The sequence below is a fragment of the Tyto alba genome, unplaced genomic scaffold (genome assembly GCF_018691265.1).
Source record: "Tyto alba isolate M040663 unplaced genomic scaffold, T.alba_DEE_v4.0 Super-Scaffold_14, whole genome shotgun sequence".
NCBI lineage: Eukaryota > Metazoa > Chordata > Aves > Strigiformes > Tytonidae > Tyto > Tyto alba.
Window position 1 is genome coordinate 59,488,403 of NW_024881276.1, and position 23,873 is coordinate 59,512,275.

Consider the following 23,873-nt stretch of genomic DNA (forward strand, 5'->3'; position numbering starts at 1 on the left):
TGTAGTTTTATTGGAGACCTGGTTATTAGGTGTTTGATGTCAATGTGATTGGCATAGGCAAACCAGAAACTGGTATCACCTTGAGGTAAAATAGAGAACATAAGGTTAGAATAGCTCAAATGGTTGTGAAAATAAAGACAGAAGCATTGGGTGTGATGCTATGAGGAAAGTTAAGATGTCCCTAAGAAGAGGGGCATAAAATGTGTGTTATGGAATGCCTGCTTCCATGATCTTTCCTGCTATTGATGATAGCTTCTGCATGTTCATTCCCTTCCAATTCAAAAATGGATACCTCTCCCAAACATGCGTTGTTGCTGCTCGGATACTTTGGCTCATCAAAGATGCTTGGCAAATTATGAGTTGGAGCAGTATGAGTGGCAAGAAGGTAGCGAGATGTAGAAATAGGTTGCTTAAGTTACTCAAAGGAAGAGCATGAATCAAATGAGGAAGGTGGATTTGAGTAAGATAAAGCATTGCTGTTCCAGCGAAGAAGGGTTTGGAGAGCTGCAGAGGGAGAAAGCAAGGTAGGAGTAAGGAGGAAAGGAAAGGCATGACGTTTTAAAGATGAATGAAAAATGTTGAGAAAGAGACTAGATATGCAGGGCAAAAGCGAATCATCTCAGCAATAAGTTTTTATCTGTAAACAGTTAATTGGTGAGGAAGGGAAGAAAAAGTAGAGCTCCACTGTGCTGTGGATACAGCTGGCAAATAAAGGCAGTGGGAGAACGATCAGCCAGTGGCACAGGACTGTAGACAGTAGACACTACCAGTGTCTGACTGAGAGCGTGCAAAGTAACAGCAGGCTCAGCAGAGTGAAGGCAGAACAAGGTGTATGCACGTCCTGGATGTGTCAGAGCCCACCAGTGGGAACGGCACTCCTCCCTCGCCACATGCGGCAAGACCTGTCCTTTTCTGGATGGACGAGCTGTAGCAGGAGCTGAGAGATCCTGTGCGCCCACGATCTTACGCTTGCACTTGCACAGTCAGGTTTTCTGGAACTAGGGAAATGCCTTCTGAATTTTACCAGTTGAGTTTGGAAGCCTTGGCAAAGATCCCTACCACCAATATCTCCTACAAAGCATAACACAGCCACATTCAGAAGTGTGTTAAGAAAAAGGAACCAAGAAATACTCTTCTTCCGTGTGTGTCCAGAAACCTTAATTTTGTTACATGCTTCATTTGCTATGCATTGCTTCATAATGTACAGCATTTATGAATCCCCTCTGCGGAATATCTTGGCCCATTTCCTCCCACCAGAAGCTGAACCAGCTTCCAGCACAGTGATGACAAGTCAGATATCTGGCATGGCTTAGAGGCTTCCCTTGTGCTTCCGCGAAAACTTGGATTTTGATTAAAGAGGATTAGTAATTCCCAAGTGGGTTTAGTCCATTAAGAAGATTTTTTGGCCAACTTCTTCTCTGCTCCCTTGTCCCCCAAATCCCTGTGCTTGTTGTCTTGATGTTTGTTTCACATTGCAAGTGTTTCAAAGGAGTCTTAAAAAATAGAAGTTACTTGGAAAGATTAGAATGTTGTCTTTTCATTAACAGCTTTTCATTGAAGAGGTTGATCATGATAAAAATGACCCTTCAGATCATTACAACAGGGAAGGTTGTGTGGGTGCTATAAAAGATTGAAAGCAAGTTCCTTGTTTGTAGCTTTAGCTGCTGACTGGCGGGACATGAAGCTGCTGTGTTGCCCCTGCCTGTCTACTGCTCTGCTTTAATACCTGCTGTTTTTCCTCTCTGTCTTGCTATCTAGGTATTTGTATCTACTTTTCTCCAATGATGACCTTCTACCATTAGACAACTGGGTTTTTAACACAGAAGCTCATCCTCTGCCTGTTTTACATTTAGCCAACACCACACTGTCAGGAAATCCTGCATATCAATAAAAACAGCTCTGTGAAGAGGAAGAGAGACTGTTTTCAGCTCTGTTTTGTTTACATGGACCACTTGAGACTTTAAGCAGGAGAGGAGACAGACACTTGATAAAACTAGACCTCTTGAGTCAAGCAAGTACCGGCGTGAGAAATAAAGCTCTTCAACATATAGATAAGTTAAAAGTTCGGTTTTATACATGACCAAAACATGTTAGTATGGTGTTTGCAGGACGGAGACTTCATGCGCTTTGAACCCTAGCAAGACATGGAATCTACTGCTTAATACAAATGTAGCAGCTTAAGGAAGAAGAGGCTTCCCCATCTAGGGAGAGGAACTTGCTGCTGCTGCTGTTCGCTGTTGCAAGGAACAACACACCAGTCACCTCTTCCAATCGGGTGGGTTCCAAATACCTAGATTTTATTTGGGGGTTTGTTTTTGTTTGATGATGGCATGAACAAAGCAACAACATCACTGCACCAGCAGCATCAGGATTTGAATTTTTTTTCTGTACCTGTCTGAATTTTCTAAGGAGCATCTGTTTGTCCAGACTGGCAGCCATTCTCAGGGCCTCAAAGCTAAACTCTAAACTATAAAAACTGTTGCCTTCTCATTTTCCCTTTCCAGAATAATGCTGAAAGATGTGTGTTGTATGCTTACATCAAAAAAAAAAACAAAACAAAACAAAACAAAACAAAACCCACAAAAACCAAAACCCAAACAATTAGCAAGCATTTGGTTTGTAGTTCACTGTCAGCAGCGTGGGCTTAGTTCATCTGGCAAGCTGCGGTCACAGTCTGGAGCGTATCACAGAGGTAGGTAGGAGCCTAAGTTTCCCTTCCTCACAAATCTTGGAAAAATAGATGGAAAAAAACACTGTCTTATTAGTCCTGGTTCTTTTTAGCTAAAGAAACAGAGCTGACAACATGAGAAAAACAGTCTCTCGTGATTTATATAGGAGGATACAGTATATGGCACTTAAAAATGCTGCCATTGAGATAAGCAGCAGGAGTTTGTTGCTTTATATTTTTCCACACAATCTGGATTTTTCCTGAAAGTTAAATTTCATTCGTTGAATACTATTCACAGAACCTTCTTTGGAGGTATGGGTATGACAGAAGCCCCAAACTGCCTTTGATTTAGTTTACAAAGCGCCTTTTCTTCTGGATGCTCCAGTACAAAGCCAACATGATCTCTGGAAACAACATCTCTCACATATGAGTAGAACAAGAAACTGAAGAGTCTCCTCTTCCATTAGTTTATGAGAAATGTGATGCTGCTACCTGCGTAGTTTTTTCCAAGTACTCCTAGGCTGGGCTGGACAGAATCACTTAAATTGAGTCTGCTTCAGTCTTCGCTTCCTTGCTAAAAGAAGTTTCATCTTTTTGGGTATATCTCAATCTCTTTTTTTTTTTTACTGCTGTTCCGGAATCCTTACAGCTCAAATTATTCTTTTTATTCCCCCTCATAGCTCTCAAATCCTTTTGCCATGGTGACTGGCCCATATGCTAAAAAAGAGCTGTGAGATGCTGCTTTCCCTCCTAATTAGTGCACGGGTTGAGCCTGTAAAAAATCTTGATTGTGTTTTCATACCGAAGTGAGTGGAAGAACTCTTCAGTGAGCTACAGCAGTGCAGCATCAGATCTAAAGGGAGTGAGCGCTATCTGTTCACCTCAAAAAAATTTTTATATGAAGTTTTATATATAAAAGCTTTTCTCTTTATCATATTATCTCTGACTGTACATTATAGTAGAATTTCCCCCCTAAAATTTTCCTTCACTTGTCTTTGACACTTAGACATAGAAATCACATGATCTAAGAAAAAATGCTATCAGATGCTTTTTTCCAGACAGTTACTTCAGTTTGAGGAGGAAACTCCAATCTCAGTGTTTTACCTTAATACCAGTTACTTAGTTACTGCAGTTTGCAGCAGTATCTTAAAAATAATTTGAGAACTGATAAAGTAATTATTATAGTAAATAATACTGATTCAAGTAATTGTTTATTTAAAATTAGAAGTAGCTTAATAAATGGATTATTCTTACTGGTCCCACATTGATTTCTAATTAGTATTCGGTGAGTTATTGAAGAGCTAGTAATTTTCCATTTTTCAAACTTCAGATATGTTGTGTTTTCAAATCAAGTTTTTCCCATCCTATGAAAATTGTTATTAGTTTAAAACTGCACTCGGTTGCCTTGTTCTCCTAAATTGGTCTGGGTACAGAGGAGAAAGAGGAAAAGCAGACTCTTCTGTTTTATTAAACTAAACTAAACTAAAATAAAATAAAATGCGAAAAAAAGAAAAGCACTTTCATACACCCATCCCTGTACATCACCTGATAAATGCAGATGTAGAATGGCTGCCAGTCTGTTCAGAGAAAGGACAAGGACAGAATTCTAGAGTCCCAGAAACAGCAAACTCTTATCACTGCTGCTCTTCCGTCCCCCCCTTGTGAATTAAAGAGCGACCCTTCAAATTAATTCCTCCGCGAATCCCAATGGGTTAACTCACTGCCACAAGAATGCTTGAATTGAGGACCTAAGCCATTTCATGTTGTGGGATGGTATTTTTCTCAAAGCAGATGTACAGTACTGCTATTTTTTCTTTGTGTAGACAAGCAGCAGGTACCAAATAAAGGACACTTGTTTCTCGTTTCCCAGTTGCCCCAACGGCTGTCAGTTTCTACTCTATCACTCTTTAAAAGACAAACTATCCTTTTCCTCCAGAAGCTACCGATGTGCATAGTCTATCAAAAATCATGTATTTTAAGAACTAATTGCTGTGTCATTCATGAATCTCTCCATCCTGAGATTTCCTAGAGCAAGCTGAGTTTGGAGGTAATGGGTTTTGAGCGAGGTGCGTGCATAATAACCAAGCACCGCAGATACTGAAACTTCTGACTGAAGTGATGTGCCCTCGTTCCGAGTACTTCACAGAGAAGTAGGTTCTGATCTGCAGAATGGCGTTATGTGCAACCCAAAGTTCAGACTGTTCTCTCTCTGGGTACGTAAGGTACAGTAGAATATTGCCATTTTCATTCTGTTGCTGCTGTCTTACTTTCATGAAGATAGAGTGTAAATTTAAGCACAAAATGACTTTTTTAGTCCTAGTTGTTTCTGAGTCTTGCACTGTATTCTCTAACAAAACAATCCTCCTTTTCTTTAGGTAGATGTGCCATTTTAGCAACTTCTGCAATACCCACTCCTGTAAAGAACAGAAAGTCATGTACATTTTTGGCACACTGGATTTGGGCAAGAGCCTGGAAATCCCAGAATTGTCTATTTCCTGTTTGCGTGCAGTCAAAACAAGGCTGTTCAGTTATTTTCCTAATCCAAGATTCAAACTTGCCTGTTGGTCAGGATCTGCTAGCAGTAAATTTTTTTCTAACGCTTACAGCTTGATTTTTCAAAGCAGCCAGATTTCTGCAGCTTCCATTGACCACCCTGGAGCTGTGTGTGTCCTGCAGTCAAGAAGTCAACTTCTTATCTTTGTCCTCTAAAGACAAAACCCTTGAATGATATTCTGGATGTTCATTTTGCTGCACCATCTAATCCTTTTAACTGAATTTTTAAGAAAAGTATGGAAAATAGTAAGTATGCTGGAGTAAAGGGGAAAAGCAGGGAGTTCCCTGTGCCAGTCACACCTTTGAGGCTCCTTTAGCTCCCTACTCCAAATTTGTGGATCACTGTCTTCTAACTCCCAATCACTGATGTATTCCCACTCAGTATTTTAGAAGATTTGAATGCTGAGTATCTGGATTCTGAAAAGTAAAAATAATTACACACTCTCTCTAACACCATCCTTTAAGGTTAAAGGTCTACCCTGTGCTGATTTACAGCTAAGCAACGCCCTATTGCGCAGTCTTTTATAATCCCCTTTTGTCCCTGAGGAAATGATATTACAGAGCTTAGGTATCTGACTCTCCCTAGTTTGGAGAAATGGTTAATAGCATTAACATTGAAAGGATCAACCGTGTAACCTGGCATCCACAGAGAATGGTGAGGCAGTTTGCATCTCAGGGCTGTAGTAACAGGCTTTTAGCAAATTGAGCCTGTTATGTCCATTAATAAATCTAGTCCGTGTTTTTAAGGGGACAAATAAGAAACAGCCTTCTTGTTACCAGAGAATAATGAAAGCAAGCTCTTGATCCACACTGTAGTTTAGAGATCTTCATCCTGATATGACATCCCTCTTTCTCTCCTTGAATTTTGATAAACAGTCTTCTGACTCAAGAGTTTGAGTTTCTATACAAAGAGGAAACGCAAGCTCTTTTGCAAGTTACGTGCATACAACTGTAGCAGAGATGATAAGCACTAGCTGCTTTGGCTGGCAGCTCCTTCTAACAAAGTGCTCTGTAATTGCCCAGAAAAGTTAGGAACCACTGAAGTGGAAGGAGACAGCCTGACTTGTTATGGTGAATTGTTGCCTTTAATCCTAATCGCTTGGTGGAAGTTGGATTTGCATTCTGCCTTTATTCTTGCTTTCTCTAAAACGGACAGATTATTTTTCCTCCAAAATAATAAAAGGGCAAAAGTCTATCTTCTGATGTGGAAACCTTCTGCCTCTGACCTGGAATCCTGCATATGTACTTTTTACAGATTAAAAATAATATTGTATATTAAAAAGATTGAATAAAGAATGTCTTTAAGTGAAAAAGGTGCATTTTGTGTCCTTTGCCTCCAGTAGCAACCTCCTATAGCATTGGCCTGTGAAGCTGGTCCTGTTTCATTGTCTTGGTGGTGTTGCAGCTGTTCTTTCCCCTGCAGCTCTACTAGGGACTTTGCCAACTTAAACATGTATCAAGACCCCCTATTGCAGAATGAAACCCCTGAACCCCTTGCTTGCTTTTAACAGGTCACTGTAGCGCTCAAATTGTTCTCAATATGTAGCTAAATGTATAACAGCTTGAGGCTGTTTCTGTGTGCCATTGTGAAAGCCACCAAATCTCACAAAATTGTGAGTTTTCTACCCTTTTGAAACATTTGTGTGAAAGTGGCTAAAACATTCAAAGATTCTTAGTGATGGGAGTAAAGGGGGAAGGCGAATGAGCAGTGCTACTAAATAAACTTAATTTTCATAAGACAACATGTTAAAACCCCAGTTTTTCTTGATACTAAATAGCCAATGAATTGGACAGTTAATTCCGTGTATTCATTCCTCTACCCTCTGTGAAAAGCAAGAAGTTTTTAACTGTTTAAATGTTGTTCACAGAGAAATTGGTATGAGGAAATTGCTTAGAGTGAGCCTGTTTTCCCCCTGCACCTTTAAGTTCACTGGAACTGCTGCTATAGCTTTCTGTTTTGCAGTACAGCAAGTGAATAACTAGATTTGCTTTCTGATTCCCATTAACTGTAGATAATCCCTGCTGTCTGACATCACCCCTATTGCTCATACGTGGTATCTTGTTTTCAGGGCATGTCAGGACTGCCATCCTGCGTGTCCTCTTTCAGTGCTTTATATCCAATGCCCAACCTTCCCAGGGGGCTTCTGCCTCAGGATGCAACAACTTCCTTCAGTATCACTTTGTAAGAGAAAATAGCTTCCAAAGTGCCACATTTCAGTGCAACGCGTGACGCCAGGCACACGCCCGCTGTCCTGGTATGCCGACCATCTTGAGATCCAGTTGTGCATCCAGCCATTGCTCTCTAGTTTTCCACACAAGCACTGCAGGTTCACGATGCACCCAGCTTCCCACTGCAGTGCCACCACCAAAGCAGTGTCTTCTGCATCCGTTGATCCTCCTGTGGTGTGCTCAGCCCTTAAGCCACCCCCCCTGAAATTCACTTCTTGCATCGAAGTCTGTTTTCTATGTCTATCCATGTCACACTGTCTCAGCCACCGATCTCTGAGGCACAAAACCTTGCCTCCTGCTCTAGGACTATCAAGCTCACTTATCCTTGTGTATAACATTTTGGCCAACACCGAAGGCTTCATTACTGTCCTCACTGCTTTTCAAACAGGATCCTGTCCTTTGTGGTTGCACTGTGTTGTTTCTGCCTCTTTAACAGCGAAGCATCTCACCTCTCTGCTTCTGCCTCTTCGGAAACACACTGTCTTTGCACCTCCTCTATCCTCATAGCAAATATCCTCTTATTTCTCCTTTGGCACTCTGCCTGGGTGTAAACCCCACCCCCTTTCCCTTGTAGACTCTCTGATTGTGTGTGCTCCTTCCTGGAGACCATGCGCCTTTCCTATGCATATTCATTAGCTGTATTTAAAAATCCTTAAATTAATCCTTAATGGGTTATTTTTAGCCTTCATCTTGTAGCTCTGGGAGCTGGCTTCCCTCAGCACAAAGCCATAGGCTTTCTATGCGCTTTGGAAAGAAAACATTACTGTAGTTGTGCAGGTTCACGTGTGGGATGTGTGACGGTTGGTGGTGGTGTGCTGGTTTTCTTAATGTGAAGAGCAAGTCTTTTTCACAACCATATTTCAGGCTGAGCAAATTCCCGTGTGAAAGGGTTTGAGAAGAGCAGTCACTCATGTAGCCAAGCTACTGGCAAGTAAAAACTCGGGAGGATTTGGGAAGGGAGAAAAAAGCATTGTGTATCCACATGTACCAACAGTTTCACTGTTTTCTTTCTTACATGTACAACTAGTTACAGGCAACAAGTACGATGTCTGTCTGTTACCATATAAACCAGAAAGGATGAGCTGCTGCATGACTGAGAAGATGGCATCATGTGTTGGCATGGGATCACATAGAAGTCCCACGTGAGCTGTGTTACTGGTACAGCTACTAAAAGGAAGAATGTCCCTAAGTCCTTTCTCCCACACACTGGTGGGTGCTGCATATGCCTGCATACCCAACTCTTACCAAGCCATGCTGGAGCTTCAGCAAAGACATCAGTGGAGGAAGCCCCAAAGAATACGAGTGGATGGCAGCAGTCTGCTACATCACCTGCAACAGAGGCCTGTGTGTGAGTTCCAGGAGGTGGGGTGAAGGAAGATTCCCTGTGTGGACAGATAGACCCATCCCTGACTGGTGTGTGGGCCGTGCCCACCATTCCTGTGAATCCCTACAGAGCTTCTGGCTTGCCTTGAACCATCTGTGAGTCCACAGAACAAATTTTGAAGAAAAGAGTCACTGAAGATATGGCATTACTTGGGATACCAAAGACAAAAGTTTTCAGGGTAACCAGGTGCTACTTTTTGTGCGATAGATCATTCTCCAGATGAAGGATGTATGGTACATCTCATGTAACCGAACTTCAGGAATGTATGTAATACTGCACCTTCATTAATTTGTCTTGAAAAAATAAAGTTGAACATAAGAGCTGCACAGTGGATAAGGAACTGGACAGAAGAGAAGCAACAACGTATAAAATGGAGAAGGAGGCTTCTAGGTGTTCTAGTGAATGTCACTAAATCCTGGTACTAGGACAGGTCTGCAATGGCAAGGAGAATTTGCAGCAGAAGAAAGTGAGGAAGAATTGTCAATAAAGAGAATGAAGGATCAGATAATCCTGAGGCCTGCAACAGCAGAAGACAGAAATTGAAAAGGTCCAAAGGCAAACTTGTTCCTCTAGGGCCTAAAAGCAAAACCTTTCACTATATACTGGGATGTTGTCAGTCTGAAATCATTAACACTGAGAAAGACCTGAATATATAGTCAGCCATAATGACACAGATCACCAATGCAAGGTGAAAATGAGCAAGTGAAAATAAGAGAATGGCTGTGCTGGGTCAAAACTAATGTCTGTCTAACCTAGCATTTTGGCTCAATGCTGACCAAGAGCAGATTCCCACAGAAGAGTAGAAAAAAAAAGTATTTATCGATACTTCACTAATGTTCCCTGAAACGGTCTGCAGCTTCCTAAACCATAGGTGGTATCTTTGTATTTAATAGCCCTTGACATATGGGGGAGAGGTAGAACATTCTTAGGAATTAGTCCAGTCACTTAGTGAATCAATAGAAACTGTTAGTGTGCAGGAGAAGCTCTGCCAAAGAGCCTCATGGTGTTGGCAAAGCATGCGTGCATTGAAAAAGTATTTCTGAGGAAACTAAAAAAAGCATCAGTGTTGTACAAAGCAAACTGAACACACCTGGGATCCCATGTATGGTTCAGGTCACCTGTATTTAGAAGGGCTTGTCTCAGCAGAACAGATATAAGACAAAAGTGTGTAGGCTTACAAGGAATGGGGAGTTCGTGATAGAAGAGGTTAGAAGAGTTAACTACCAAATTAAGTGGTTGATCATCCCGGGAGATAAAAAAGCTGTTTTTCCTGGAGGACAAACCTGGCAAAACCCCCACACAAACTGATACCTGCAATATCTAAATAATTTCTGACAACAAGGTCCTAGTAGTAGAAAACATGTTGATCTGCTGAAGAAAATAATATTTTGTGCTTGCCTGCAATTTCTGGTACCTGAATCAATAATATAGGAGGTCCCTTGCTGTCCTACATTCCAGAGCTCCTATGAGAGCTCTATACCTAGGCCTGAGTTTACAAAAGCCTTTTCCTTTGTGCCATTATTTGTTCCTAGTGCAGGACAATTGTAAAATGCCATTGGATCAAAAAAAAAAAAAAAAAAAAAAGCCTTTCTTACCTACGTGGTTGAAAGTAATTGGTTCACGTTTGCTATGCTGGTTGAGTGATGATGAACAGAAAAATCACCAAATTCCTTGCTATTAACTTTTCTAGCATGGTTATCTGATTAGCTTTCACCACTGGATTTGCTGAGGCTGAATCAGAAAGAGATTGCAGTGTGTTGGAACACAGTGCTATCAACATAGGACACCTGTCTGTTTTATCAAAAGACTTGTTATTGAACAGGAAATAAGGAACAAGAAATACAATATTAAAATAGAAGAGCATTACAGTCCACAAATAAAGTCCTTTGTGCAATGATTCTTACACAGCAAAGTAAGTGAAGGTCATCAGTACCCTCGGAGAGGTTATCTCTGAAGATACTGCCTTTTGCATGCACCTATATTCTGTTTTGCCCATATTTGTATATGCTCATCTTGTCCTTTATTTGGGTACATATCCCATTATTACTTGAGGTGCTTTATGCCTGTGGGTTATTTCTCTACTAATTAATGTTTACATCAAGGGGTTTCTCTGACAGTTCTCTGGCATTTTTTGCCAGTGTACTCTTAGACCTGCAGTTATACATAGTTATGCATTTTGTACACTTTAGCCAGGCAAATAATTTCAAAGAATTCATGCATTATTGCTGTCATTGTGCTCCAATCTTAGAACCAGTGTTACTCGAGCAGCCATTTACATAAAACTAATACTATAGCGTGCTAAAACCTTATGCCAAGCTCCTGTAAACTCAGACACTCTATTCCTGCTTGTGTCATAGCAAAGAAGTCTGCCTCCCAAATGCTGAACATCCTTTGCCTGCTTGCATGTGTAACACCTGATGCAGCTGACTTGCCAGGATGTGCAAAGTTCTCCGCTGCGGGAGCCAGGGAGGCTCAGCAGACGCAGCCAAGCACCGAGGACACAGCAGGCTTCCCTGAGCAGACCAGAAAATCACCACAAAGGATGGTGGCGAGTTTGTGGCACAGGACCTGAGTTGTGACCATCAGGAGCCTTCTTCCTGGAGGGGAGCAAACACGGCTGATCGGGAGGGTCTGGTAACCTCTGTGGACGCCGTGGGATTTCAACTGGCTCCTCTTGAGAAAAGACTAGTTCAGTTTCTAGCTGCTTTACAACCCCAACTTTTCAACAACTCCAAGTCAGTCTGCAAGAATTACGAGACTGCTCCTAAATAATAAATTTGAGGATCTTTTTCCATGTCTTCAGTTTTGTTTTGTTTTGTTTTGTTTTTTAATCTTGAGCCTTTGGGTCACTCACAGTTTAATATTTCCAAGCTCTTCCCTTACCATTTCTTTCAGAATGGTGAAAAACACCCTTAAAAATAAAAGAAAACTTGGCATATCTCCCAATCTGGCAGAGGTTTCAGCATCAAGAGTGGGCACTGCTGCATTAAGCTCACCCTGATCACTGCTACAAATGCTAAAGTAAAGGCAACTTGCTTTTTGAAAGCAAATTTCTTTAAACTTAAATCTGAGACAGACCTGGATCTTCATTCTCCAGAGATACCAGGCAATTTCTCCTGTTGACTGCTCTGGTTCAAACACAATTGGCAAAATTCTGTTTTTAGTGAGATGGCTCGCAGTAACCAAGTACAAAACACAACACTGAATAATGTGATGTCCAGGTAAAATGTTCTGTAATATAAATGTGAGCCCCTCATTTAATTTGGGGTTCTTGCACTCATCTTTATACAGGCAGGTTTATTTTTCCACTCCAAAGTAAATAATGAACAGGATTCATACACTCGGCCTTAACTCTTATCACTTGTAGTTCTTCCACCACTTGCTGCAGGAGTGGTAGAGGGAGAAGGGAAGGAGGAAACTTGAAGGCTTTTTAATCCCGTGCTACATAGCTGCTTGTACAGAGAGGCTCATGCAGACTTCCAGTGTACTAACCAATTTGTCCTTGGACAGGAACAGAAAGCTAGACAGTGGCACTCTGGGTTTGGGAGATTCTTCCAGACACTCTCTGGGCTGTGCTGTGGTGGTTCTGTTGTCACAGCTAAACATGGCATCACTCCCACTTGAGTAATCTTTAGAGGATGAATCAGAGACCTCTTCTTGAAATAGCTGCCTCAAGCCATTCCCCTACAGCTACATTGTGAAACTGAATTGTAAAAGGAATTACAAAGCATCCGAGAATGTTAGCAGGAGAGAAGGTGAGGTGAATGCTTGCATGAATGCTGGATATGATGTATCAGTTAATTGTTTGGCTCCGTTTGTCTGAATCTACTGTACCCAGAAGCAGGCAGCCTACACCAGCAACCTTGCACTGTGTTATTTGTGATAGAAAGACAGGCTTTGTAAACACAGAAACTCAGCAGTCAGAATATTAAATTGGGCTTCTCAGAGTAAGTGAGGGGAAACTATCGCTAAAGATACCATCTTGTGGTAGTAAGAGGCACAGACCAACCGAGCCAGCAGATTTAAATTGTGTGAAGCAAGCGTCAGTCCTATTGAATCGCTGATCATAAACTCCTTCCTTTCCAAGCAAAGGATGCCACCAAGAAGTAAGTACCAGGCTCAGATCTCATTCTGCCCAGTGTGTCCTGGCCCAGGAGCTGCAGGGAGGGGACGCACAAAAAAAAAAAAAAAAAATCACTGCACTCACCCCACCCACCTGTCGGTCCGTGATGTTCCTTGTCCAAAACACCTTCCACTGTGAAAAGGTGACAAGATCAAAATGTGGGTGTGGTCCTTGCAGTGGGATGTCACCCAGGTCTGCCCAGTGGCCACTTTCCACCTGCCTTTCCACTACAGCAGGAGGCTTTGCCCTTGGCACCTCTGCTGCCGGCAGCCTGGGCCCTGGCACCCGGCATGGCTTTCGGAGCCCAGGGCGTCTGCCCGCTCCCTGCTGCTCCCACAGCCGAAATCCCAGCACAGACACGCATAGGACAGGTGGGTGGAGGAGATCCCACCCGGGGTCCGTGTTCTGCAGGGGGACCCGGTCAATTTGCAGTCTATCACAGTGCTTGTTACAAGAGGTGATCAAGCTCCTGATGTGAAATTTTCTTACTTCCCTCATGCACAGCAACGCCATGAACAGGGAGTTCAAGTAAATGAGGCCATCATAAAAGTAACTACTTTCTCTCTCTAAATATATAATTAGTAAATTTAAGAGGGCTGAAGAAAAGTCCCTAGAAGCAAGAAAACTTGAACGCTGCAAAAGAGCCACTGCAACCACTGCTTACAGGCAAAACCTACCGTGCCATGTTCAGCGTCAAACAGTTTTCATGCCTTGATTATTTCTTGTGACTGGCCAGAAAGGCCACATTGCTCTAGCAATACCTGTGCTCCAGAGTTTATTTCAAGAGCCTCATAAACAACAGACATCAATTGCAAGATGGTCCAAAAGAAGCCTGCCATGATAGTGAACTGTCTTGAACATAGCAGTGTGTATGCACTGTTCCTTATGTAATCAGCATTTCAAGTGTGTAGAAGGTCCAAATGCACGTAAAAAAACAGTGTGCTTTTTGTCTAGATTAATTTTAAAAGTTTACATACCTAAAGTTGCATATGGGGTTATCATGAGAATGTGTATCTAGCTCCACCGCACTGAAAAATTTGAGATTCAAGAACATTTGAAAAAGAAAATAGCAAGTAATGAGAAACTGAAGATGCTCCATTCGTGTAATTTTTTACAAAAAATATGAAGGGATAAGGTGATTACAGACTATAGCAGAACCTTTACCAGGAGGAACTTCAGAGTTCTCAAAAGCTTTTTATTCTTATAGAGAAAGCATAACAACAAATCAAAAGCCAGAAACTGAACCTTGACAAATCCAGACTGAAAAATAAGGTAGAAATTTTTAACAGTGAAAAGGCTTAACTACCAAGCAAAGTGATACATTCTTCTTCTCTCGACACCTGTGGATGAGGTCTGGATGCTTTTCTGTGTTACACGTTTCAGTCAGGCCCAAGTTATTAGGTTCGGTGGACATAAGGGGGTGAAAGTCCACACACTGCATTACTCAGGCAGTAAGAATAGATTGTGCAGTTGTCCCTTTTAGCCCTGACAACTATTGCAATAATTTTTAAAACGCTTGGATGAGTTTCTGAAGAGTATCACTTGGTAATTAATCTGAGGAAAAAGTGCTACAGCATCACTTTGAAAGAAAGGTCTTCAAACCAGGCTGAACCTTACCAAAGGAAAAAGTCCTTGAGAAGGGATACGAGTGAGACACTGGGTTTTGACTGTAATAGCTGGTTAAGAAGCTATGCAAACTGTCCTGTGTACTGACACCTTAAAACTCCTTAATTGTGTTGTCTTTTACAAAAACTGAGACATGCCTATGAAGACTCACAAAGGCAGATGTATTACAGCTATTCTGTATTAGATGGTAAAGACTCTTGGTTAGAGAGAACTTGATGAAGAAATGCCTCTCTACACCTAGATTTGGAAGCTCTATGTGTACCTGCACCATGATGTGCTTGAAGCTGATGCAGTTATAGAGTGAGACTGTGTACAGATATTCTGGACTTTGAAGGCCATCGAGCACTGCTTTCTTACCAGCATACCACGTTCTGATACCAGTAGCAATGACTACTAGTCTGCACCAAGCAGCACCAACAGGAAGCAATGGAAACATAATGGTCCACCTGGAAAAGAGGTTGGCTCTTCTAGTCAGCACCAGCAGATGTACAAATTAATGACTGAACGGGCTGCTGAACAAATATTTTGGAAGCTTTGCTAATCTGTGCACCTTTGAACTGTCCTGGCATTCACAGAATCATAGAATGGTTTGGGTTGGAAAGGACATTAAAGATCATCCAGTGCCATCCCCCCGCCCCGGGCAGGGCCCCCTTCCCCCAGCCCAGGGGGCTCCCAGCCCCGTCCAACCTGGCCTTGAACCCTTCCAGGGAGGGGGCAGCCACAGCTGCTCTGGGCACCCTGGGCCAGCGCCTCACCCCCCACACAGGGAAGAATTTCTTCCTTATAGCTAATATAAATCTACCCTCTTGCAGTTTAAAACTCTTACCCCTCATCCGATCCTTACACTTCCTGATAAAGAGTCCCTCCCCAGCTTTCCTGTAGCCCCCTTTAAGTACTGGCAGGACACTATAAAGTCTCCCCAGAGCCTTCTCTTCTCTGGGCTGAACAATCCCAACTCTCTCAGCCTGCCCTCATAAGTGGTAAAAAGGTTTTGGCAGTAAAAATGATATCAAACAAATCCCTCAAAATGCAGAAGAAAGTGATCTGAAGTGTTTATAATATCTGCAAAATCTTCAGGAATAAAATTATATTACTAATATAAAATGTAAAAATTGCTTTGCCCTAATGCATTTTGCTTTCTTTTAGCTTTCTAGGCTGTTTTTCCACATCTTAAAGCAGCAACAAAGTCAATATCTCTTTGCCTCAGTTGTCTTCTGCAATGCATATTAAGTATTTTGATAGAAGATACAATATAGTGTAGGTGCTATCGCAGCACAGTACTTAACTTTCAGCCCTCATTCTCTACAGACCTCTTTCCCACCCATTCCTACAACATAGCACTTGTGAGAGGAGAGATGCATCCACAGTGCCAGGTGTCCTTGGAGAAACCAAGTTTGTAGACATACTTTTGGTGCCAAAAGAGTTCTCTGCATTTTTTTATATGGGAGATGAACCTGTCAAGAAGACAAGCCTAACCCTACAAGCTCCCTAGTTCAAAGCAGTCTGTTAACTGAGCACATCACTGTCAGGAACTTCTGGCTATTTGACAACAAACCCCTACCTGCCTAATCAACACTGACAAAATTGAGTGGCACCTATTATAACACCAAGACGGAGATTTAATATATCTTCTTTATTTTTGGTTACTGTTCTTTTCCCTTTCTTAGACTGGTCCTCAACTAAATATTCAGTGCTTGCTGCTAGCACTGGAGAGGCACATTCTATTTAAGAAATGTGAGAAGTTTAGTTATGTGAACAAGGAATTTCTCGAAATGACAAACATCGGTATGAGAAACAAATCCATGGCTTGGCCACACATGAATTACAGTTACCCAGTGTATTTTGAACTTAGATGGAGAGCTTTAAAGAGGAAGAAGAGCATTACATGGGACTACAGGGGTCATGACGAGAACTCGTGAAATGAGGATGTCTTTTGGAATGCATCCTACTGTACTCCCACTTTCCAAATTAGCTTTACAATGGCTATAATCTATTATATCTAGATGTGTGACAGATTTTTCAGGTTAAGAGACCATTGTTACCCTAGTTTCCTACACAGCAGAGGCTATACATAATGTTTCGCTTTGTGATTCTGCACCAAGCCTATGAATTGAGCCAAAGCTTTTTTTTTTTTTTTAATGCAGTTTTGATTGTAATTGAGAAAGTTAACATTTATCTTGTAATTTTTACAATTTAGTCTGTATTAATTCATTTAATGTCATAGTGTAAAATGACAACTTGTAAATCAAACTTCGCCCAGTAATATATCAAAACTTTTATCATTATTTGCAATCTGCAATGCACTCAAAATAACAATGGCATGCTTGTCTGACAATATGGATTCTTCATAAAAGTACGCTCACTGGCATTTACTATCCACCTGTCCTCCACTGACTATCCTGTATCAACAATACCAATGCCAGGCATGTATTTCCAATATTGAGACAGTAGCCACTTTTGCTTCTGTTCCTCTGGAGCTTCTTCAGTGTTCCTAAATTTATTAAAAATGTACAAGTTCCATTTAGCAAGCAAAAATCTGTTCCTCTTTGATGACAAAATATTTAACAGCAAAAGCTGGTCTTTAAACTTAGCTTTTGTATCTGCAGGAAGCAGAAGTAATTAATTTGCTTGCATCACTGACATATCTTTGCTACTTCCCCCTTTTCTGCATGCTTGAAGGGTAAATAAACACCTTTCCAGCAAAGCAGCCTTAACTTTTTTTCTCCTTTTCTGGTGTGCATACATAAGTAAAATTCATCTTACTGTGATCCTTTTGACAGCAGAGTTTCACTGATAACCAATAGTTTGCTTTTCTGATTGCTATCAAACTAATTAAACTAGGTGAATGGCACTGCCCAGCTAACTTAAAAAATAATAAAACTCTTACTGATTGACAACGTTTTCTAGCCACTTTGCTAACCTGCAAAGCATAGGAACATATAAACAAGATACCGTGAAGTAGACTAAAGTATAAACTTGCAGCAAATCAACTGCTTTGCAGTAGGCTGTAAGCGTGTCTGTTCTCCCTCTTGGTATCCCTTGAAATATCTTAATTGGTTTGTGTTGTGCTATCAGGTAAGAACACGCACAGGCTCACTCAGTGACTGCTGAGCAGCAGAGTAATGTTCAGGTGTCCATCCCGTTGGGCTTTCAGTACTTTTTATTGCAGACATTCCACTGTTTTGGGCAGATACCTGAAGCAAGAGGCAACACAGATGCAAGGCTCGAGGGTGCTCCGTGAGGATGGCTGCCTCGCTCCGTCTCTCCTCCTCGGCTTCTGCTGGCCATCCCTGCACCATGGCACCAAGAAACCCGACAAAATAATTAGAAGCGTAAAAAATCCCCACTGAAAAAAAAAAAAACAAAACAAAACCAAAACAACCACCAAAACAAACAAACAAAACATAGGCCTTAGTTTTTTCCCTCCTTTTCTGCTGTCAGGCAGGTTTCACACCTGCAGGCACACCGGGGAGTGGGGTACAGCTCCACAGGGGAGGGGGCTGCGAGAAGCTCGCTGCAGGGGGCCCCTTCTGCAAATTTAAGGGTGTTCGCCGCGGTTTGGGTTTCACCCTCACCCCGAGGTCTGTATTCACGACGGACAAAGAGGCGCTGCGCGACAGGGCGAAGCGGGCGGCTGCTGGCGGCTCGGGCTCCCTCAGACCCTCGACCTGGCAGCCCTCCCCTCGGGCTAGCTGCCCCGCCGCCGGGGCGAGGGCGCCCACGGGCCCGCCGCGGGAGCCGCCCACGGGCCCGCCGCGGGAGCCGCCCACGGGCCCGCCGCGGGAGCCGCCCACGGGCCCGCCGCGGGAGCCGCCCACGGGCCCGCCGCGGGAGCCGCCCACGGGCCCGCCGCGGGAGCCGCCCACGGGCCCGCCGCGGGAGCCGCCCACGGGCCCGCCGCGGGAGCCGCCCACGGGCCCGCCGCGGGAGCCGCCCACGGGCCCGCCGCGGGAGCCGCCCACGGGCCCGCCGCGGGAGCCGCCCACGGGCCCGCCGCGGGAGCCGCCCACGGGCCCGCCGCGGGAGCCGCCCACGGGCCCGCAGGCCTCCGCGGAGGCCGCGCCCCGCGCAGGACGGGGCCGGGCGGCGGCGGCGGGAAGCGCTGAGGGGCAGAAGGGCGGGCAGCTCCTGAGGGGAGAGGCGGGCCGGGCGGAGCCCCCTCCCGCCCTGCCCGTGAGCGCGGGACTTGCTCCCAAACGCCTTCCCCGCCGTGTGGGCGCTGGGTGAGGGGGGAGCCGAGGAGGCCGGGGCCCCTTGGGTCGTTCTCCCACCCCTCCGCCGTGGGGCGGGTCTTTCCCCGCTCGGGTGCTGGGACAAAGGGTCCCCCTCTCTGCCCTCCATCCCCCGGGGCCTCGGCCCCTGGCAAACACGCGGACTGTGGCTGCCGTGGAGGGGCAGCTCAAATTTACCGGGCGGTGGGATGAGGGATGGGGTAGGGATTGTGCTAAAAGTCGATGACCTGGGATAGCCTGTAGGGTGAAGAGCATCCTCCTGACGGAGTGACGGTCCGGGTCGTGATTACTGCTGTTCTGCAGTCTCGTTCAGGGTGAGTTCTCGGGTGGCGTCCAGATGGAAGAAGAGAAGGAGCCGTGCGTGGCCATTTTCAAGGAGATAGCAGGAGGAGGTCTCCCCACCAACGCCTCTGAAGGTGAAGAATACACCAAATTAATTCAGTACCTCTAATGTAAAGACAGTAAAGTCACTTCAGCGCTGAGTTTACAGCCAAGTCCAGATCATCATCAGTCGTCAGGGATTAAGGATAGAAACAATCCTTCAACCTGGGTGAAGAAGAGGTGTTGTCCTCTGAGTCCAACCTTAAACTAGGGTTTAGTAAAGGCTCATAGCCTCTAGGTCCTTTTCATTATCTTGCTTTCTTGCTGAGCATTCATGTTGGCTTCTCTTTCATTAAGATGATGAGGCCAATAGTGGGAATGAAGGTGACAGTCCCCTGGCAGATGATCCTGAGAACATGAAACAATATGAGACATTACCAGGGACATTTGAAGATAATGCTTTCCAGAGATGTAGCAAGGCAGAGGCCTATGAGAGCCAGCACATGTCAGAAGTGCACCAGAGGGACCTCCCTGGGGAGAGAAAGGATGATGGCACTCATCTAGAAAAGGTCCTTGAGGGCCTCTATATCATCCTTCTCCACCCAGAAGATGCTATAGGATACAATCACTCTGGGTACAGTGAGTGTGAGGAAATTGTCAGTTAGACATCAGATTTTCAGCAGCATGAGGCTTCCCAGACAGAGAAAACCCACAAATATCCCAAATGTAACAAGGGTTTCAGGTGGTGCTCTGATTTATTTAAACACCACAGAACCCACACAGGTGAGAAGCCCTTCACATGCAGTGAGTGTGGGGAAAACTTCAGGGTGAGCTCCCAGCTTATCTCCCACAAAAGAATACACATGGGAGAAAGGTCCTACCCTTTTCTCGAATGTAGGAAGAGCTTCAGCCAAAACTCTCACCTTAGAAATCACCAGAGAGCCCACACTAGTGAGAAGCCCTTTGAATGCTTGCAGTGTGGAAAAGGCTTCAGAGGTTTCTCAACGCTTGCCCAGCACCAGCGAACCCACACGGGTGAGAAGCCCTATGTGTGTTCCCACTGTGGGAAGTGCTTCAAGCAGAGCGCTCGCGCCAACAGACACCAGCAACAGGAGAAAAACCCTTTATGTGTGCTGAGTGTGGGAAGTGCATCCAAAACAAGACACACCTCAAGCAGCACTGTAAACTTCACCTGAAATAGACAGCAGAACAGCATTTCCTTTGGGTCTATGAGCATTAGTGCCTTGCCTTTAAAAAAAAAAAAAAAAAAGTCAATTATAAATTCTGTGGTGTGATTGAAAGAAGGAAGAAACCACTAAGGGGAGGAGAGGGTCTCTGTCATAGTACAAGTAGGTTGCTGATGAGGTGGGAGGGGGTGGCAGGCTAGGGACAGAATGGGAATAAGCTTCCCATGAGCACGAAGAGCTTGTCATGGGGATTGAAGGGAGGGATGTGGTAGCAAGAAATAAGGAGAAAGTTCAGCAAAAGAGGAGTTTGATGCTTAGAAATATGATTGCTGGGAACACACCCTTGGCAAGATGAGAAGATGCCACTGTCTTACTGAGGAGGCAAAAATGACAAAGTAGGCTCTGGCAATGGGAGCCCACATTCGGGAAATGAGTCATCTACTGAACTATGGAAGAAAAATTGTCCTTTATTCTCTCTGGCAGTATCTGTAGGTATTTTAGGAGCTCTGTTAAACCTGTGCAAAGATGTCCCAGTTTTCTGGTACGTGTTGTAATATGCCAGCTCTTTGATGCATTAAATAGCAACTCTGCTTCTGTTGTTCTCCCCCTTCCTTTCCCTCTCTATTTCTGTGTGCCTGGATTGCCCTTTCTACTCCTACTCCAGTGACAGGGCAGCCATGTCTGCACCCGTCATTTTAGTCTCACTGCACGTTAGGATGAAATATCCCTAACCTAGAAAAATAATGGGTGTTACTGTGTTAAACACATTCTTTTTGTGTTTTTTTTTCTTTTTTTTTTTTTTTTTTTTCCTAAGCAGGGTTTGATAACTGCCTTCAGCAGTATTTTGTCTTATGCATCCTGAGGGCCTTATTCAACCCTGGAGGCAACCGAGAGAACCACTGTATATGTAAGTATGTGGAGCTGATCTGGAGCTTTACTAGCAGCACTCAGAGGGATGTGAATTTTACATACTTGGGAGTCTTTTGGGGGCTTATGGCCAGCTCAAAGCCTTCTTCCTAGGAGCAGAGTGAAAGTGGGCAAATGAAAGGGACTGGGGTATGAATGGTGATGACTAGAGGGCCACAAACTGCAAACGGAGGGGCCCAGAAGGGAATGGAAATGGAAACAGAAATGGAGGGAGCTGGAGGGGAACAGATTATGTACAGAAGGGAATGGAAAGGAATCGTCTGGTGAGAAAAAAGCCAACAATGCAGGAGACTGGACAGGAAAAGGACGTGAATGGTGAGGCTCACGGGGGGAAGGCATGAACAGAGGGGCTGCAGCTAAACAGATATTTACCAGAGAAGTCTAGACAGAATGAGAACATGAAGGGAGGGGAAAAGCACAAGCGGAGGGAGTAGGAGAGGAAAAGAGCTCCCATCAGAGGCATTTGACAGGGATTAGAATGGGAATAGTGTGGAGTGGATGGAAACAGAAGACAAATCATCTTTTAGTGATGGGAGGGGAAAACAGCATGAGATTGGAGGGAGGAAATGCATGAGAGGAGTGGAGAGGAACAGGGTGTGCGTAGAGGGGTATAAATGGAAATAAGAGTGTGCGTGCAGGGAAGGAAAGAGGAACAGTGTCCATAGAAGGGAATTGAGGGGAAGAAAACATGGAGAAATTAATTATAATGTCCCAGCTTCAGGAAGTGGTGAGGCCTGAAAGGGCCTAAAGCAGCAGCACCCAAGGTGGCTGTCCCCTTCCCTCTTTCCCAAAGCCTCTCCCGAAAGGCACTCTGACAGAGAGAGGGACTGTTCCTTCAAGATGTTTGGTAATGTCACCGGGGCAGAAAAGGTGAATCATCACACATCTGAACAAGGGTGAGGGGGGATCAAGGAGTCTCCTCACAAGCAGACGGGAACCCAAGCCCATATCCCATGTACTGGGGTAGCACCACATCAGGCTGTGGCTTGACAGCAATGTCAAATGGTATTGCAGGCTAGAGAGGAGTTGCAGAAGTACTTCAGCTCCCTCAAGAGCTCAAAGCTTTTTTTAGAGACTCTCCTTTCACAAAGTTCCCTCTTCCCCAAGAAGCTGGGCCCCTCTGCCTACAAATCCAAAGAAGTTCCCAAACCATGAGGATGCCAGTAAGCCCGTTCCTCTCTCCCTACAAATTTCTAATGCCTGCAATACTATAAACCTCTGCGGAACCTGTCTTCACAGAGCCCTTCACAATCAATCCTGTGTTGTCATTTGTCTTGGTTTCAGATTGGTCCTGAGATTAGGTCCTGTAAGGGTCTGGTTCCCTAAGCTGTCCCATGCTCCTCTCTTTCCCTACTATTGCTTGATCCTGGATAGTGAGTCATTGTCTCTGAGACATACAAAAGCTGTCAGCAGGCCAAGATTAAAGGCATTGGGTCCCCAAGCTGTTTTGTTCCTCATCTGTAGCTCCACAAAATGTTCCACATTTTGTAGCTTCTTCTGCCTTGGAGGCAGGCCCAGGCCCACAACCTTTCCTGTGCATCATGTCTCTAAGCAGAAGACAAGAGGTCTCAAGTGTCCTGGCCTGTTTTGCAGATCCTCATACCTAACCTTCCACGCAGGTTCACTAACTGCAAACCCTCAGTTCTCCACAGCCAGGCAAATGTGTCCTGGGTTGAGTGAGTGGTGGAGTTTTTTGGTGGCAGGGGAGGGGGGGGAAGGTGTTCTCAAGATGTGGCAATGCTTCTCACTGTCCTACTCTGTTATGTGTTGTTAGTGTCTGTAATAAATGTATGTTCTTTTTTTTCTTCCCCTAACGAGTCTGCCTTTTGCTCGTGATCATAAAAGGGGGATTTTCCCCCATCCCAGTCCTATCTTGAACCCCAAGCCTGGCTCTCTGTCCCTTCTCATTGCCGGAGGGGAAGGGAGAGAGAGGTGCTGCATGGTGGTTGGCTGTCATTCAGGCCTAAACCACGACAAAATGGCATTCCTGAGCTTTTGAGGTCTCAACCATTCCCTGCTCTGCCTGCCCTCTAGACATCTGGCTTTTTCTCTCTCTGTTGGCCAGCCTGTGCCCCAGGCCATAAGGTAACTGGGGTAACAAAGCTTTTGGGGGTGGAGATCACACTGAGACACCCCTCTCCCTGTCTGCTGCCTCCCTCCTGTCCACTGATCAAAGAGGGGAAATCCTGGACACCTGCGTTCCTGAAGCCCCAGGAGGGAAGTAGGGTATAGGGGTAGAGCAGGGGTACAAGAGCCTGGAGGTTTGAGTTCTGGTGGTGTGAGAGCAGAGGGGGAAAAGGGGCTCAGAGAGAAAACGGGGGGCTTGGACACCTGCGTGCCCAGGATATGCATCTGGGCCTTGCGGTTACAGCAATACTCACTCTTCTATGTTTCTGGTTTCCCTCCATCCCCGAGCAGGTTTTTGGACATTGGGTTGCCTGGGATGGTATTGCCGCAAGGGGCAAGGCCCATCCTTCTCTACTTGTGAGATGGTGAAAGGTGCATGAACCGAGAGGACTGGCAGGGAACAGAGCATAGCCAGAGGGAAGGGGTGTGGAAAAGAGCACTGATGGAGAGGTTCTAAAGGGGGACACAGTGAGGACAGAGCGGGACATATGGGGCA

At 44.5% G+C, this 23,873-nt stretch overlaps 1 protein-coding gene across 2 annotated transcripts in view; it reads left to right on the forward strand.

Annotated features, from left to right (window-relative positions):
- The window catches only part of MAN1A2 (mannosidase alpha class 1A member 2), a 156,422-nt gene extending 144,798 nt beyond the window's left edge, over positions 1–11,624 (forward strand). The window contains exons 13-14 of one of the 2 annotated variants that reach the window (XR_006164933.1): positions 1,759–4,881; positions 11,192–11,624. Coding sequence is in view for 1 of the 2 variants with exons in the window: in XM_032995637.2 (XP_032851528.1) it covers positions 1,759–1,891 (133 nt within the window). In the remaining variant the exon portion in view is untranslated. Of the gene's footprint in view, positions 1–1,758; positions 6,535–11,191 lie in introns of those variants that run through there. The other variant, XM_032995637.2, reaches the window with a different exon arrangement.
- Positions 11,625–23,873: the final 12,249 nt, after the last annotated feature.